The sequence below is a fragment of the Lactuca serriola genome, chromosome 7, assembly GCF_051521515.1.
Source record: "Lactuca serriola cultivar US96UC23 chromosome 7, Lser_US96UC23_V15, whole genome shotgun sequence".
Classification (NCBI taxonomy): domain Eukaryota; kingdom Viridiplantae; phylum Streptophyta; class Magnoliopsida; order Asterales; family Asteraceae; genus Lactuca; species Lactuca serriola.
In genome coordinates, this window is record NC_136414.1 from 83,570,878 (window position 1) to 83,585,235 (window position 14,358).

The 14,358-nt window shown below is 35.3% G+C and overlaps 1 protein-coding gene across 1 annotated transcript; it reads right to left on the bottom strand.

Moving 5' to 3' along the window:
* Positions 1 to 8,388: 8,388 nt before the first annotated feature.
* Positions 8,389 to 8,823, bottom strand: LOC145064171 (secreted RxLR effector protein 161-like). The gene has a single exon (XM_079011676.1). It carries the CDS (start codon positions 8,821 to 8,823, stop codon positions 8,389 to 8,391), a length of 435 nt encoding a protein of 144 aa, XP_078867802.1.
* Positions 8,824 to 14,358: the final 5,535 nt, after the last annotated feature.

The window sequence follows — 14,358 nt, forward strand, 5'->3', positions numbered from 1 at the left end:
AATAACAAATGTTGAAGGTAAGAGAAGAATCTCTTGGAGGTTTTGAATATGAGTATTGAAAGGAAAGTGGGTTTTGATCTTGAGAGTAAAAGTGAGGGATTTTTGTTCACTGGAAGTGAGGATTGAAAAATGACTCCACTCATGTTTATATATAAATGGAAGGAGATAAGGTGATGTAATAAGTAGTGACATTTACTTTGGGAATGTAAATCTCAAACCAAGTGGGTACACAAGTGACCAAGTGGATGATATTCTTTATAATATAATCTTAGATATTATCTTAAGAAAATGTGTTCTAAATCTACAAATTCGGCTTAAAATAGGAGTTTAGAGGGTTTAAGTCATGAAAAATACGAGTTTGAGGAAATTTCCGGCGTAAAAAACTCTTAAAATTGCAAAAAGGTCCGAAACGGCCAAAAATCCGGAATGGGGTTCGCATTTGCGAGGGTTCGGGTTCAAACAACCATTTCTGGAGTCAAAGGTGAATTCCGAAGCTAATCCTCAAGTTCCGGAGTCATTCTTCAATATCTGGAGTCAAGAAGTAGCTTCCAAAGTCGGTCAACAGTTTCTGGAGTGCGAGATTGTTCAGTGCGAAGTCTTCCAAAGTATGCAAGACTTTCCGGGGAGAATCAATAGTTCTGGAGCGAGATGGTCCGAATGAAAAGGTTCCAAAGCAAGAGTTCCGAGATGCGAAATTGTCCGGACTGAGAGGGTGTTTCGGACCAAGAGGGTCCTTTTGGGTTTTCTCCTTTGGTTTTAAGCTGTTTTCAACAAAGGAAAGGATGGGATGATGTCAGTGTTTATGGGAAAAATGCGATTTTTGTTATCAAGGGAGATTTGGGAGAGATTTTTGAGAGAGAATTATAGAGAGATATGGGAGAGATTTGAGACACAGAGAGAGATTTTAGAGAGAGAGAGAGAGAGTTTAGAGAGACGGTGTTTGTAGTTTTTCTTATGGTTTTACCCCGTAGTGTTAGGATTATGAACTTCACTATGCCGTGTTATGAGTGTTCTCCATCCTTGAAGGATACATAGTTATGTTTTATCGAGTTGTTACATCACTCACCCTATTTAGGGTTCAAATTGTTAAACATATGAAACTTCCGAGTGCTAATCTGTATTATAATGGAGAATTATATATTAGGGAACATAGAGTAAACCCTATTATACTAGTACTAGCTGAGTTGACCGAGTTGACTTGTTGACTTAACTTGACCAAATTTTCCAGTTGTCACATTTGAGGCCTTGCATACATGTAAAGTTGGAAACTTTACATGGTATCTCAGTTACATGAAGCTAGATCTGCAGTTTGGGGCCTTGGAATCGATTGGAAAGGGCTGAACAGGTTAAGACAGGAAGAACTCGACGATTGGCATAGCCAACTCGACGAGTTGGTAAGGGTTTACTCGTTTTCTGGATTCTAAGTGAACTCGATGATTTAGTGAGATAACTCGACGAGTTGGTTAGGTTTTCCTCGATATTCTAGATGCTGCATGGACTCGACGAGTTACTTAGTAAATCGGCGAGTTGACTCGGGCGAGTCTGTAAGCTACACTCGACGAGTTAGGTCAACATAAACTGCTGACCTTGACCGTTGACTTTGAATTTGACCAAGGGTTGACCAATTTGACTTATGAGGTATTTTGGTAATTTGGAATTTATAAGATTGGATCAATGGTGGTTGTAGGTGTTTAAGTTTGGAGTCATGTTTCGGGAGTTTGATATTTTCAATTAAGTTCGACATTGAGAGGTGAGTTGTTCTCACTATACTAACAGGGTCGAAGGCACCAATGTCGTCCCTTCTTTTTGGATTGTTATTCTGGTTATTGCATGATGATATGCTTAGTGACCTGTTAGGTCGGTATCCTGGTATATACGATGATGTTATGTTTAGTAACCTGTTAGTTCGGTATCTGGGGTTATAGGATGATACTATAATTATTGATGTGTTAGATTGGTATGATGGTTTGTATATGCTAGCATTATTATCTATGTGTTGATTGTGTGTTGGGGGTGGGTTGAGGCGAACCTGCTTTGTGCTGTAGGCCAACATAGACAGGGAGGCCTGGATAGACTGTAGGCCCAATGGGGCATATCAGTTAGGCCAAAGGCGTGGAGAACAGTCCAGACAGGCTGAAGGCCCGTGAGGGCGGACCAGACATGCTGAAGGTTCTGAGAGTGGGCCAGATAGAATGATGGCCATATGAGGGTGGTCCAATCATACTGTAGACTTTATATGCATGTTTTTTGTTATGATATCGTTATGGTTTGTATGGAGTTGGTATTTTGGGGGAACTCACTAAGATTCGGGCTTATAGTTTTTGATTTTGTTTTAGGTACTTCAGATGATCGTAGGAAGGCGAAGGCGTGATCCTGCACCTCCTTGCATTTTTGTGATTTGATTTCTAGGATACTCTCATATGGAACTATTTTGAAAACATTTTGTAATAAATAATGGTTTTTGAATGCTTGAAAAAGTTTTAGATTTTCTTGAATTTTATGGATGTTACACCAAGTCAAAAAGAAAAGAGCTGGAAAAGAATTCACTAAGAATGTATTTATCATAAATACAAGCATAAGTACAAAGAGAATAAATAATAGTATAATAATAGATACATACTAGTAACAACATCAGACGTCGCCCTGGCCTCCTCTATTGTGAGCTGAAATGCACGACACCTAGCACTCGAGGTCTCAGCCCTTCCCTGTCTCCTATCTTTGATCCAAAGAATGGTTAGAGCCGGTGTCTGTAATGGATTTGTAGCAAGCAATAAACAATCGACCTTCACATGGCCAACTTGATCACAGTGGTTGCAAATCCTGGTGCTCGGTGGCAGAGCCTATTGGCGACCGTCCCTTGCAAAATTTCCCTCCTTGCCGTAATTGCCACATGTTATCGCTGATCGACACACTCCCTCATGAGCCTTCTCGCACTTGCGACAAGTGCGACCTCTCTAACCTCCAGATCGTGAATCGGCTCCCTTGAAACACTTCACCAATGGTTGTGATTGAGCTGGGTATGCCTCTTCTCTCTTGTATAGGTCTCAATCTCAATCTCTCTCCTCCAATCGAAAGACTGCAGTTCGGAGAGGGAACTATACCATTGGGTCGATACAAACTCGCGAATCTTCGTCTTGAGCATGCTCAACTATCGGGACATATGAACCTGCTATGAAGCATCATATACGAGGCATAAAAGGCTCTCTCTTTAAATATCTTGGTGATCTCCGTCACCGATTATGTCGTCTACCTCATCGATAGATACTCTTGGGCAAAGTTCTCCTTCTCCACCAATGGTACATAATCAGTACAGAACATCTCTGTAAACTGCTCCTATGTCATTGCGGCCTTCTCCGCAGGAGAATAGGCTCTGGTCACCAACTTTCACCAGTCCTTCTCCCCCAAATAAAGAAGGTTCAAGGCGAACTTGACCTTTTGGTCCTCTGGGCATGAGCATGTGAAGAAACAACCCTCCACATTAGATAGTTACCTCTGGAAAAAATTGGGTCCTTGACCCCAGCAAACTTCAGGGGCTTTGTGTTGATAAAGTCCCGGTACTACACCGTCCCTCTCCCCTGGAGTCCCACAGCAGTAACAACTATAGTGGTTGTGGCAACAACTACCTATGTGACGGAACATAGTATTCATTAAACATCCTTATCTTGGCAGTCGTAACATACCCAAATACCTCCAGGATCGCCTCCCTAATAGCCATGGTCACCTGGGTGGTGATCATCTCACGGATCTCATCGTCAGTCAATCCTGGCCTCGTCGGGCGGTTCGCTCTTGATCCTGAACCTCTAGTGATCAGTATACTAAAAATAAACCAGAAAAACATTAGAAAAGATTCACAATCCATACTACTATATCATCACAGGACTACTAAACCCTTGGGGTCCATGACTTCCTTGGTCTACATACGAGTCCTATGCTTTCAGTAGTACATGCCTATACTACCTTCCACACTTACCCAAATCCGTCTGAAGGGATCGTCACAAACCACTAGATCGCAAGGCCCAATAACTAAGATATACATACATCCTCTACTCACTCTTTTAAGAATGGCTAATCATTCCTTAGGTTGACCTACTACAAACCATACTCACTCATGAAACTTCCACTAACCATGCGGCCGCTCGTGTACACTGATCATACATAACACTAGATTCAATAGACAGTCGAATACCTGATTCTACCCTAAGCCCACAACCAGACAAGGAACAAGAAATAAGGATACATTAAACATTCTCAAGCTATAAAATATTAGTTATGTACAACTATGATGCGTACACTAATCAAACACAATAATAATGTCAGTTCCATATAGCATAACAAGAATTTCTCCCAGGCTATCAAGCATCATAAATCATGCAATTTTATCATGTAATTCCTGAAGATTCCTAGCCTACATACTATCATGGAATTCTATCATATCATCAAAACACAAATAGAACTATGGGTATCTTGGGGAATCACTTTCCTTGGCTCTGACTGATTGCACACTTCACATCCTTTCTATCCGTCCTTTTTTAGTTACATTTTAATAAACATTTTGCAGATTCTTAGTTTGACTCTAGATTCACATAAGTGTTCATCCAATTCTCTCAAACCAATTTTATGATACCAACTTGTAACACTCCAAAAAATATGACAAAAATTATATTTTTAAAACCATATCAAAATCCATAAATCAAAGAAAACATAGTTTCCAAAAGCCATAGTTATAAATCAGAGTATCCCAAAATCATACGTCAAATAAGTATCGAGGATGATGTACACAATCAAGCCTTCGCCTTTCCCCTATCCTCAAATGTACCTAAAACCATAAAATCAAACAGTAAGTCAAATATTAGTGAGTCCCCCCACAATACTACACACAACAAAACATATATACACATTGCATACTAGGACCACAGTCTCCTGACTGGATTACCCCTAGCCTACAGTCGCCTGACTAGATTGGCCTTATCCCATAGTCTCGCGACTAGATTGCCCCGGGTTTATTGGCCTACAAAAAAAAAGCAATACCACCTCAAACCACCCACACTATGTCGACATAGGCAGCATATACACATAACCAACAAATACAAGGAACCATACATATATACCAAACTAGCATATAACCAGCTAATACACGTAGTCATACATGTCTACTAGTCTAACATGTAACAAGTGTAGTATCATCCTATATAAAAGGATTCATAATATAGTGGGTCGACATTGTTGTCGTCGACCCACGAGTACAGTGAGGAAAATCTCACCTCAATCAACTGTCAGAAAAAACACGAAGAAGTGTTACTGACCCCCAAAATCCTCACACTATAAATTCACCAAAAACCTTAAGTCAAAACCAAGGTAAAGACTTCAAACCGACAAGTACTTAGACTAATATTAACTCTTATAAGGGAAAAATACCATTTTACCCTTCCCGAGACCTATGATAACAGTTGACTAAAAGCCAACGGGTCAAAAAGTCAAGGGTATGACTTATGTTGAACTACACACTACGTACTCTAGCTTTATGCATATCGTAGAGCCTTATCTCGAAAACAGGGCTCCACTAGGCTACACAGGATGTAGCCTGGATTACACACTGCATAATCGCCTCAGCTCCAAAACTCACATTAAGCACTTATTTCTTTAAGACCTTTCACTCAATACTTTGATCTAACCCTAACGAGCATTCTAAATCAAAAAGTCTCCAACTTTATTCCTTTGCATGGCTAAAGAGAGTCCAAATCCAAAACCCTAGGTTACTACACATTCCTAAGCTCCATATCTCATGCATAAATGGAAAGAAGGGACCAAGATTGCATTCTTATGATGACATGCACACATAAATTTCTGAAAAGGCTACTCATAAGTCCTGGAGTAGCTCATAACAAATTAGACCACAAATATGGGACAAAAAGGGACATAAAACTAAAGACTAACTAGATCTATCAAGATATTCATCAAGTTGAGAAGTGTATACCTCCTAGAGAACGCTTATGAGATGCAAGTCCCAGATCCACAAGGCTTGAAGGTTCCCAAGTGCTCTCCAATGAAATCCTTCCTTCAAAGATGAACACAAAACACTCAAAAGAGCTCAAAACTCACAAATGGATATTAGGGCTTTGAGGTGGCAGCTTAAATGGAGTGGATGCTGATAATAGAAGGCCTCAGGGGGATTAGAGCCTTTAAATAATGCTCAAAATCCTGAAATTAGGGTTTGTGCTTTGGGCCACTACACGTTGTGTAGCTTGAGCTATGTAAGACATATTTCATTAATCCCTCGAATCCAATGTTCCTTCTACGTGCTACTTAGGAGGCTACATTATGCCATTTTTAATGGCCAAAATCTAACTAATTACATATTATTTAAGGAAAGAAGTTTACCTGAAGGACCGGGTGTTACATGTTAAATATATTTTGCTACATGTGGAGCATAGGCAATATGCTCGACATATATATGCAAATTTTGAAAAAGCCTACACTGGGTTGGATTTCAAAAAGTTTTTTTGGGTTGTAGTTATGAGATGTAAGGAAGGTGACTTCAAGATACACATAGATGCAATTAAGAAGCTCAATCCTAGTGCATATGAACATCTGGTGTCTAAACAACCCTAAACATTGTGTAGAGCTTCCATGAGTGTATGATATGCTTGTCAAGTACTAGAGAATGGTATATCAAAGTTTTTCAACTCCATCATTATGGATGCTATGAAAAAACCATTGATCACAATGTGTGAAGAAATAAGGATATACATGATAGACAGGTTTAATCACATGAATGAGCAATGCAATAAATGGAATACCCATATCTGTCCAAAAATGTTAATGAAGAAGAAGCTTTTTAATCTTTAGGACAAAACAAGATTATGACTTAAAGAGAGAATGAAAGCAACAAGAAATCTTCAAATTTCAAGACTTTAGAGAGAAGATGGAGAGGGGAGAAGTGCTCTCGGCCAAAGCATGAAAGAGTGATGAAAATGATAGCAATCTCCACTTATTTATAATAGAATGACGGTCCAAGAGTCCTTAACCATTAAGTACTTTAGACAACTTTGTATCCTATGTCATGAACATATCTCCCTAGGTTTGATTCTTTTTCATTAAACTAATGCAAAGACCATACTTCTTGTATTTTCTCTTCATCTCACATTTCTAAGAAGAAAAGACCAGTAAAGAGTTTATATTTTATAAACTCACAGTTTATAAGATATAAACTTTGTCTTTTGTCAAAAGACAAAAGGCTTATTAGGTCCAAAAAGATGTACATGACATATTATATTCATACCATATGAAATAATGTGTTACTTGTATTATAAAATATTTCCTTGAAATAAATATTTTCCTTATTTATTATAAGAGTTTACGAATATTTATTAAAATCAATTTCTAATAAATAATCAATTGTATCAAGTTGTTTTTAGTGTGACCCTTAGGATCATATGTTATTTAGTAATATCATTTTAATATGACTCTTGAGCATACTAGATCTTTTTAAACTCCCACTTGCGCAAGACTCCTATGAAATTGATATAGAAAGTGGTGAACGTCTAGCAACATTTCACTGCCCCCAACGACATATGATATAGTTCCATTCCATCAACACCCAATTCCCCAGAAGCCCCAAGGCTACAATTGGTGAGTAAGGTAAGTTTATCAGTTATCCCTTTGCTACAAACATCATGTTGAACATGAGATATGGATCGAAATCAATCTCATATAAGTGTTCAACTTTACATCTCACCTTAGATGTCTAACTCTCAACGAATATGAGGAACAAATCCCATCTTGACTACATACGCCTCTTGCATGGTTTACATTACACCTGATAATATCTTTTGTAACTGCCTAATAAAAGAACACTTTTTGACTACATCAAAGCATAATGTTCCCCACACTCAAGTCTCATATATGTATCTCAGGTGTTAAGGATATACATATATTTCCTTTTATCAAGTATCATTCATGACATCGATCCATGAAGTGATCCTGAACGGTTCACTCCAATACTTACTCTCCAGTAAGTACCTATGAAACTGGTTACAACACTTTGTCAACCATCCCATTTCATATTAGTCTTATTTCATTATTGCTCCCACAATAATAACTGACTATGGAGTTTTAGAGTGAATTAATTTACTGAAGGATTAAACATGTTAATAAAGAACATACAAAATATTTAATGAAAAGATCATATTCCATATATATCATATTCATTAGAATAGATGATGTTACATAATGTTTCAATATTCAATACTAATACAATGATAAAATCCAATCACTAGAATAACGAAGTCCTATTTATCGAGCATGTCCTTCAAATTTTTCTTGAGGAAGAGGCTTCGTGAAAGGGTCCACCAAATTTTGATAAGTGTGAGCATGTCCTTCAAATTTTTCTCAAGCAACAATGCTTTGCTTGGAGCTTTTCCAAGGCACCGCACCCCCATTGATAATGAACACATATCCTGATTGTGATTTACAATCATCTCGATCAGTTGTGAAGGAAGCATCAGTGTAGCACTTTACACTTAAGCTATCTTCCATGCTTCCATAGACGAGGAACAAATCCTTAGTTCTTTGTCTGCACTTTAGAATGTTCCTCACAACTCTCCAATGACTCTCCCCTGGATTTTTTTGGAACTTGCTTACCATTCTCATAACATAAGCAAGATCAGGTATTGTATAATTCATGGCATACATGATGGATCCAATTGCAGAAGCATATGGGATATCTTTCATCTTGTCTAGCTCAACCTTTATGCTAGGACATTGAGACGAACTTAGTACAGTGCCATGTGTCATGGGTACAAATCCTCTCTTAGAGTTTTCCATATTGAACCATTTCAATAATTTCTCAATATATGTTCCTTGGCTTAGACCTATTAATCATTTTGATCTATCTCTATAGATTTTGATTCCAAGAATGTATTGTGGCTCACCTAGGTCCTTCATCGAGAAGCACTTTCAAAGCCAAGTCTTTACACCTTGTAAAGTTGGAATGTGGTTTCCCATGATTAATATGTCATCCATATATAGGAACAATAATGTTACCGAGCTCCCACTAGTTTTCATGTAAACACAAGATTCATCTTCATTTCTAATAAAACCATACTTTGTGATTTCATCATCAAAACAATGATTCCAGTTACGAGATGCTTGCTTTAACTCATAAATGCATCTCTTGAGCTTACACACTTTATTAGGATGCTTTTGGTCGACAAGATCTTCGAGCTGATCCATGCAAACATCTTCTTCCAAGTGTCCATTTAGGAAAACGGTTTTGACATCCATTTGCCATATCTCATAGTTATAGCATGCAACTATGGCAATTAGTATCCTAATTGATTTAATCATAGCGACTTGTGAAAAGGTTTCATCATAATCAACCCCATGAGTTTGAGTGAATCCTTTAGCAACCAATCTCTCTTTGAATGTGTGTAAGTTGCCATCCATGTTAGTCTTCTTCTTGAAGACCCACTTACTTCTAATAATCTTGCTATTGGGAGGAAGATCAACCAAGTCCCAGATTTGAAACATCAAGTGGATGATCTATATGCTTTAGCCATGCATCATGTGCAACCTTTGGGAGAGCAGGTGGTTCATCAGGAGTTTGGTTTTCAAGGACATAATCTTTCTTTCCTTGTTTCAAAATGATTCTTAAATTTCCGTGCCAATCCAAAAAGTTGGAGTGGTTGAGTTTTTCTTTGTCAAGAATTGACCGAATGTTCATTGGGTGATGTGTTACAATAATTGGTGGAGCCATCTACAAAAGTTTAACAATTTTTTTCTTCAGTATTTAATTCTTTAAACAAACAATAATACCCTTTTTTCAAAAACTTTATTTATTTAAAGTCTAGGATCCAAGTTACTAATCAAATAAATGGTTAGCTATCCTTTATCCCACTTACCCAATTTTAACAAGGTAAATAACTTGTATTAGTTACACCATTTGTAATTCCTAGATTTATGAGATCCTTAACAATCCATTTGTTAATTTGACATGTTTGGTCTCATCTATGCCTTGGAACACTCTTGCTTAGGTGACCTTTATCACAAGAGGTTTCCAATCAAGTCATCCAATTAGAGAAACTTGTATAATTGGCCTATAACTTGGTTATAGAAATCGCAAAAATACTTTGGCCACCAAAAGATGATACTAATGGTTAGGTATCCTTTATCCCACTAGCATTATACACGTGATGTGCAAATGTTTGTAAAGTTGGATGCCATAGACTTGAATTTTGAAAAAAAGGGATTTGTATGTTTTTATTATTCTATTTAAAAAATATGTGATATCATGACAATTGCATGCATCCAATATGTCATGGTATCAGTTTTTCCAAAAATCACTTTTAAGGTTCTTATAAAAACTCGGTTTTTATATTTTGGCTTGGTTTAATTTTAAAATCAATAACAAGAATAAAATAAATCTTCATAAAACTTTATAAAATCGTGGGTCTCCATGGTCTTTCAAGAAATGGTCTCCATCTTCATATTGTTACATTTTTCATAAAATAAATCTAGTCTAAAACTAATTTATTACATAAAAAATAACAAGAATAAAAACTAGCTACTTTTATTACATACTTTATGAATAAAAGAATATTACAAACCATTTTCAACCAAATCACACAAACAACACAAATGGTCCAAGGCTTGTTTATGCACTCTAAAATACATATAAACATAAAACAACCTTTGTTTTTCTAAGACAACTTTAAGTGACAAAAAAATGCATGTAAGTTTTTGTCACATAAAATAACAATTATAAAGTTGTCAAAGAAAATATTTATGAACTTGTTTTTATACAAAACATGTTATCCATATTCTCCAAAAACTAAGATTTCCATAAATCAAAATCTAACCAAACTTGCAAGGTGGCTCTGATACCAATTGTTGGGTTTTATTGAAAACTTAGTTTCAAAAGCTAAAAATAATGGCAAACGGAAGACTTGAGTTTTATAAATAATATAAACATTTTATCACCAACCAAGTTTTATCTTGAAAGTAATAGAAAGATTTATAACACAACCATATAAGGAAGAAGTGGTATCAACCTTTGAAGCACTTTGAGTCCTCTAGTGGAGGCTTGGAAGCTGATGGAGTGAGGATGAACCCTTGAGATACCAACAATGTTCCAAATTGATGTAATGCTAGTTACAACTCTTAAGATTTAAGTCAAAACAAGATTAAGACTCAAATAGAGAATGCAAGCAACAAGAAATCTTCAAAGCTCAAGACTTTAGAGAGCAGATGGAGAGGGGAGAAGTGCTCTCGGCTAAAGCAAGATGGAGTAATCAAAATGAAAGAACTCTCCACTTATTTATAATAGAATTATGGTCCATGAGTCCTTAACCATTAAGTACTTTACACAACTTGGCCCTTATGTCATGAACATATCTCCCTAGGTTTGATTCTTTTTCATTAAACCAATGCAAAGGCCATACTTCTTGTCTTTTCTCTTCATATCACGTTTCCAAGAAGAAAAGACCAATCAAGAGTTTATATTTTATAAACTCAAAGTTTATAAGATTTAAACTTTGTCTTTTGCTAAAAGACAAAAGGCTTATTAGGTCCAAAAAGATGTACATGACATATTTCAAGTTGTTGTTAGTGTGACCCTTAGGATCATATGTTATTTAGCAATATCATTTTAATATGAATCTTGAGCATACTAGATCTTTCAATGGTATGGTGTTTTTTTTCTAGATCACAAAGGCACTTTGGTGATAACCATTAGCAATGTACTTTCATTAGTGCAATTTATGCATAGCCTTACATTATGAATGTGACCAATTTACCCTTACATTTCATTAGTGTGTAAGAATTAGCAATGTACTTTCATGCGTGCAATATTTTTTTGCAAGTTATCCTTATATTCCATTACTGCAAAGTCTACTTTCATTGTGAATGTAACCAAATGTACTTCACCCTTAATACCCATACCATTAACAAGTAAATAACATTGTCTAGAAAATAAGTGCAACATAGACATGAAATAGTAATTGTTTACCTTTAATATCCTTACCATTAATATATTACAAAGATGTAACAACTCTTGATTACCCTTAATACATTTCTAATACATGAAAAAAGTCTTGATTACCCTTTATACATTACCATAAACAGATTGTGAAACCAACAAAATTACATCTTAATATCCACTATCGCTACCATCAACAATATAACCACTAACAACACTATGATCACTTCTAACAATGGCTAGATCTGCTTTGTGTAAGACATCTCCCTTTCTCTACCTAGTTCTTCATCCACCCATTTGAAAAAACATAGTTGGCTCATTCCATATACAACACACAAAAATTATGGGATAAATTACATATGTTCCTCCCTGGAAAATTAGGGTGGTCTGAAATAAAAAATAGAGGTTTTTACATGATAATTAGGGCAGCCCCAAAAATTTCGTCCTAGGTTATCAGGGGGGTTTATGAGACTGATATACGATACGTATTACCACAACCACATGTGATTACCTTATTATTCCTCCATATTGAACCAGTATTGAAGTTTGATCTTGCAGAGGAAGTTGTCATTTTACTGTTGGAGAAGGGAGAAGTTGTGCGACTAACTCCCGGGGTTGAAGGGTTATAATGGAGATCGAGATGTGTTTGAATCTTTGCATCCATATAGGATTAATGAGCTAGCCAAGTATCTTCCGACTAAGCTTGGTAATCGAATAACTTAAGAGAAAATGGTGAAAAGGTATAAACTAACAAATTAAAGAAAAAAATGTGGCATTAATGAACCTAAAATCCAACTTTAGGGAAAACCGACAAAAACTTGCAAACTTAAGGGTTTTTTTGACATTTTACCTTATAAATTTTCGTATGAATTTTTTTTCATTCTTATGAGTTCTTATTAATTATTAGAATACATTTTAATCGACCAACTATATTATATGGGAAGTTGCAGTAGACACAATGTTAGCGTAGACAAACCTAAATGAAAAAAAATGTCATATTAAATGTTATAGTTGACGTCACATATGATCAAATATCGATTTAGTCAAGTGAAATCCGTCTCAATGGTGTAATGAGTACCAAAAAAACTTTAGTGGCGTACCATATACAACGAAAAGAAAAGAGACCTAAAGAACAAATTGTATACTATTTGTTGCCATTTTATGACATCAATCCTTAATAAAATAATAAAACTTAGAAGAAAAAAAATAATCTGCTTTTCTGTAATGGACATTCCGGACACAATTTTAGTCGGATTAACTAAATAAAATGTGTCAAAACTCATTTGTTTGGTTCCTTTATATATACGTGGGATTCACCTCCAACTAAAATGTGTTTCGGAAACTTTAAAAACAAATCGAACTCCACCCTTCGAAGATAAGCATGGATTCGACATACCATGTTAGTTTTCATGTGATTTCTTATAATGATTTTAATAATTGTTATATTTGTTGTCTGAAATGCGAAGAACAGTTATGGAATCCTTAAAACAACTCTACAACTTACGATATTATAAGGTTATGACTTTTTTGTATTTTTATTGTTAGAATTTTATTATGCCTCACTGAAACTCATAGATGGTGTAAACAACTTTACACAACACATTAAACTTTATCTAGAATATTACCTTTGTCGAGAATCAGAAGAACTATCCACAATGAACAATTTTAGAATTATCAATGTGAAGGTGTACCCGATTAATTTGTGTGGGTCATTCTTTTATATAAAAAGAACTATCATTCTAGTTTATTTGATTATTATTGGCGGATACTTCTAGATGTTTTTTTTTTTTTTTTTTTTTTTTTTTTTTTTTTTTTTAATTTCCATCAACTTCTAACCTCCCAAAAAGAATAAAAAACTTTAAAGGTTATATATATTTATATTTATATTTCTATGGTTGTGTTAATCTTTCCTTATACACAAAATGATCATAGGTGGAATAAAATAGTTTTATGTTTATTAAAAAATTTAAAGCTTTCGTTGCTGTTTTTAGTGCTTTTAGAAACCTGTTTTTAAATAAATCTCAATAACTGGTATCAAGGCATTTTTGCATGCGTAGTTAGATTATTTAGAATATTTGAATCATCTTTGTTTTTTTTAAAATCATTGATGATTTTCTTTTGTAAAATAATATCATATATATATATATATATATATATATATATATATATATATATATTTATGACAATTTTAAAATATTTATAACTATTATTTCATGTGACCATTTTTTTTAACATTGGAAGCATCATGACCTCCAAATTAACCCAAATAACTTTTATATCACTTTCATCCTCTCCCTCATTTTTTTATTTAATCTATTATAAGGCATTTTTGATATTTTCCGGCATTTTAAAGTAGAAAAAAATAGATGCTAAGGTAACCGAAC

Bases quoted from the DNA above. Each gene is read 5' to 3' on its own strand.
- LOC145064171 (XM_079011676.1), bottom strand. From the start codon at position 8,823: ATGGAAAACTCTAAGAGAGGATTTGTACCCATGACACATGGCACTGTA.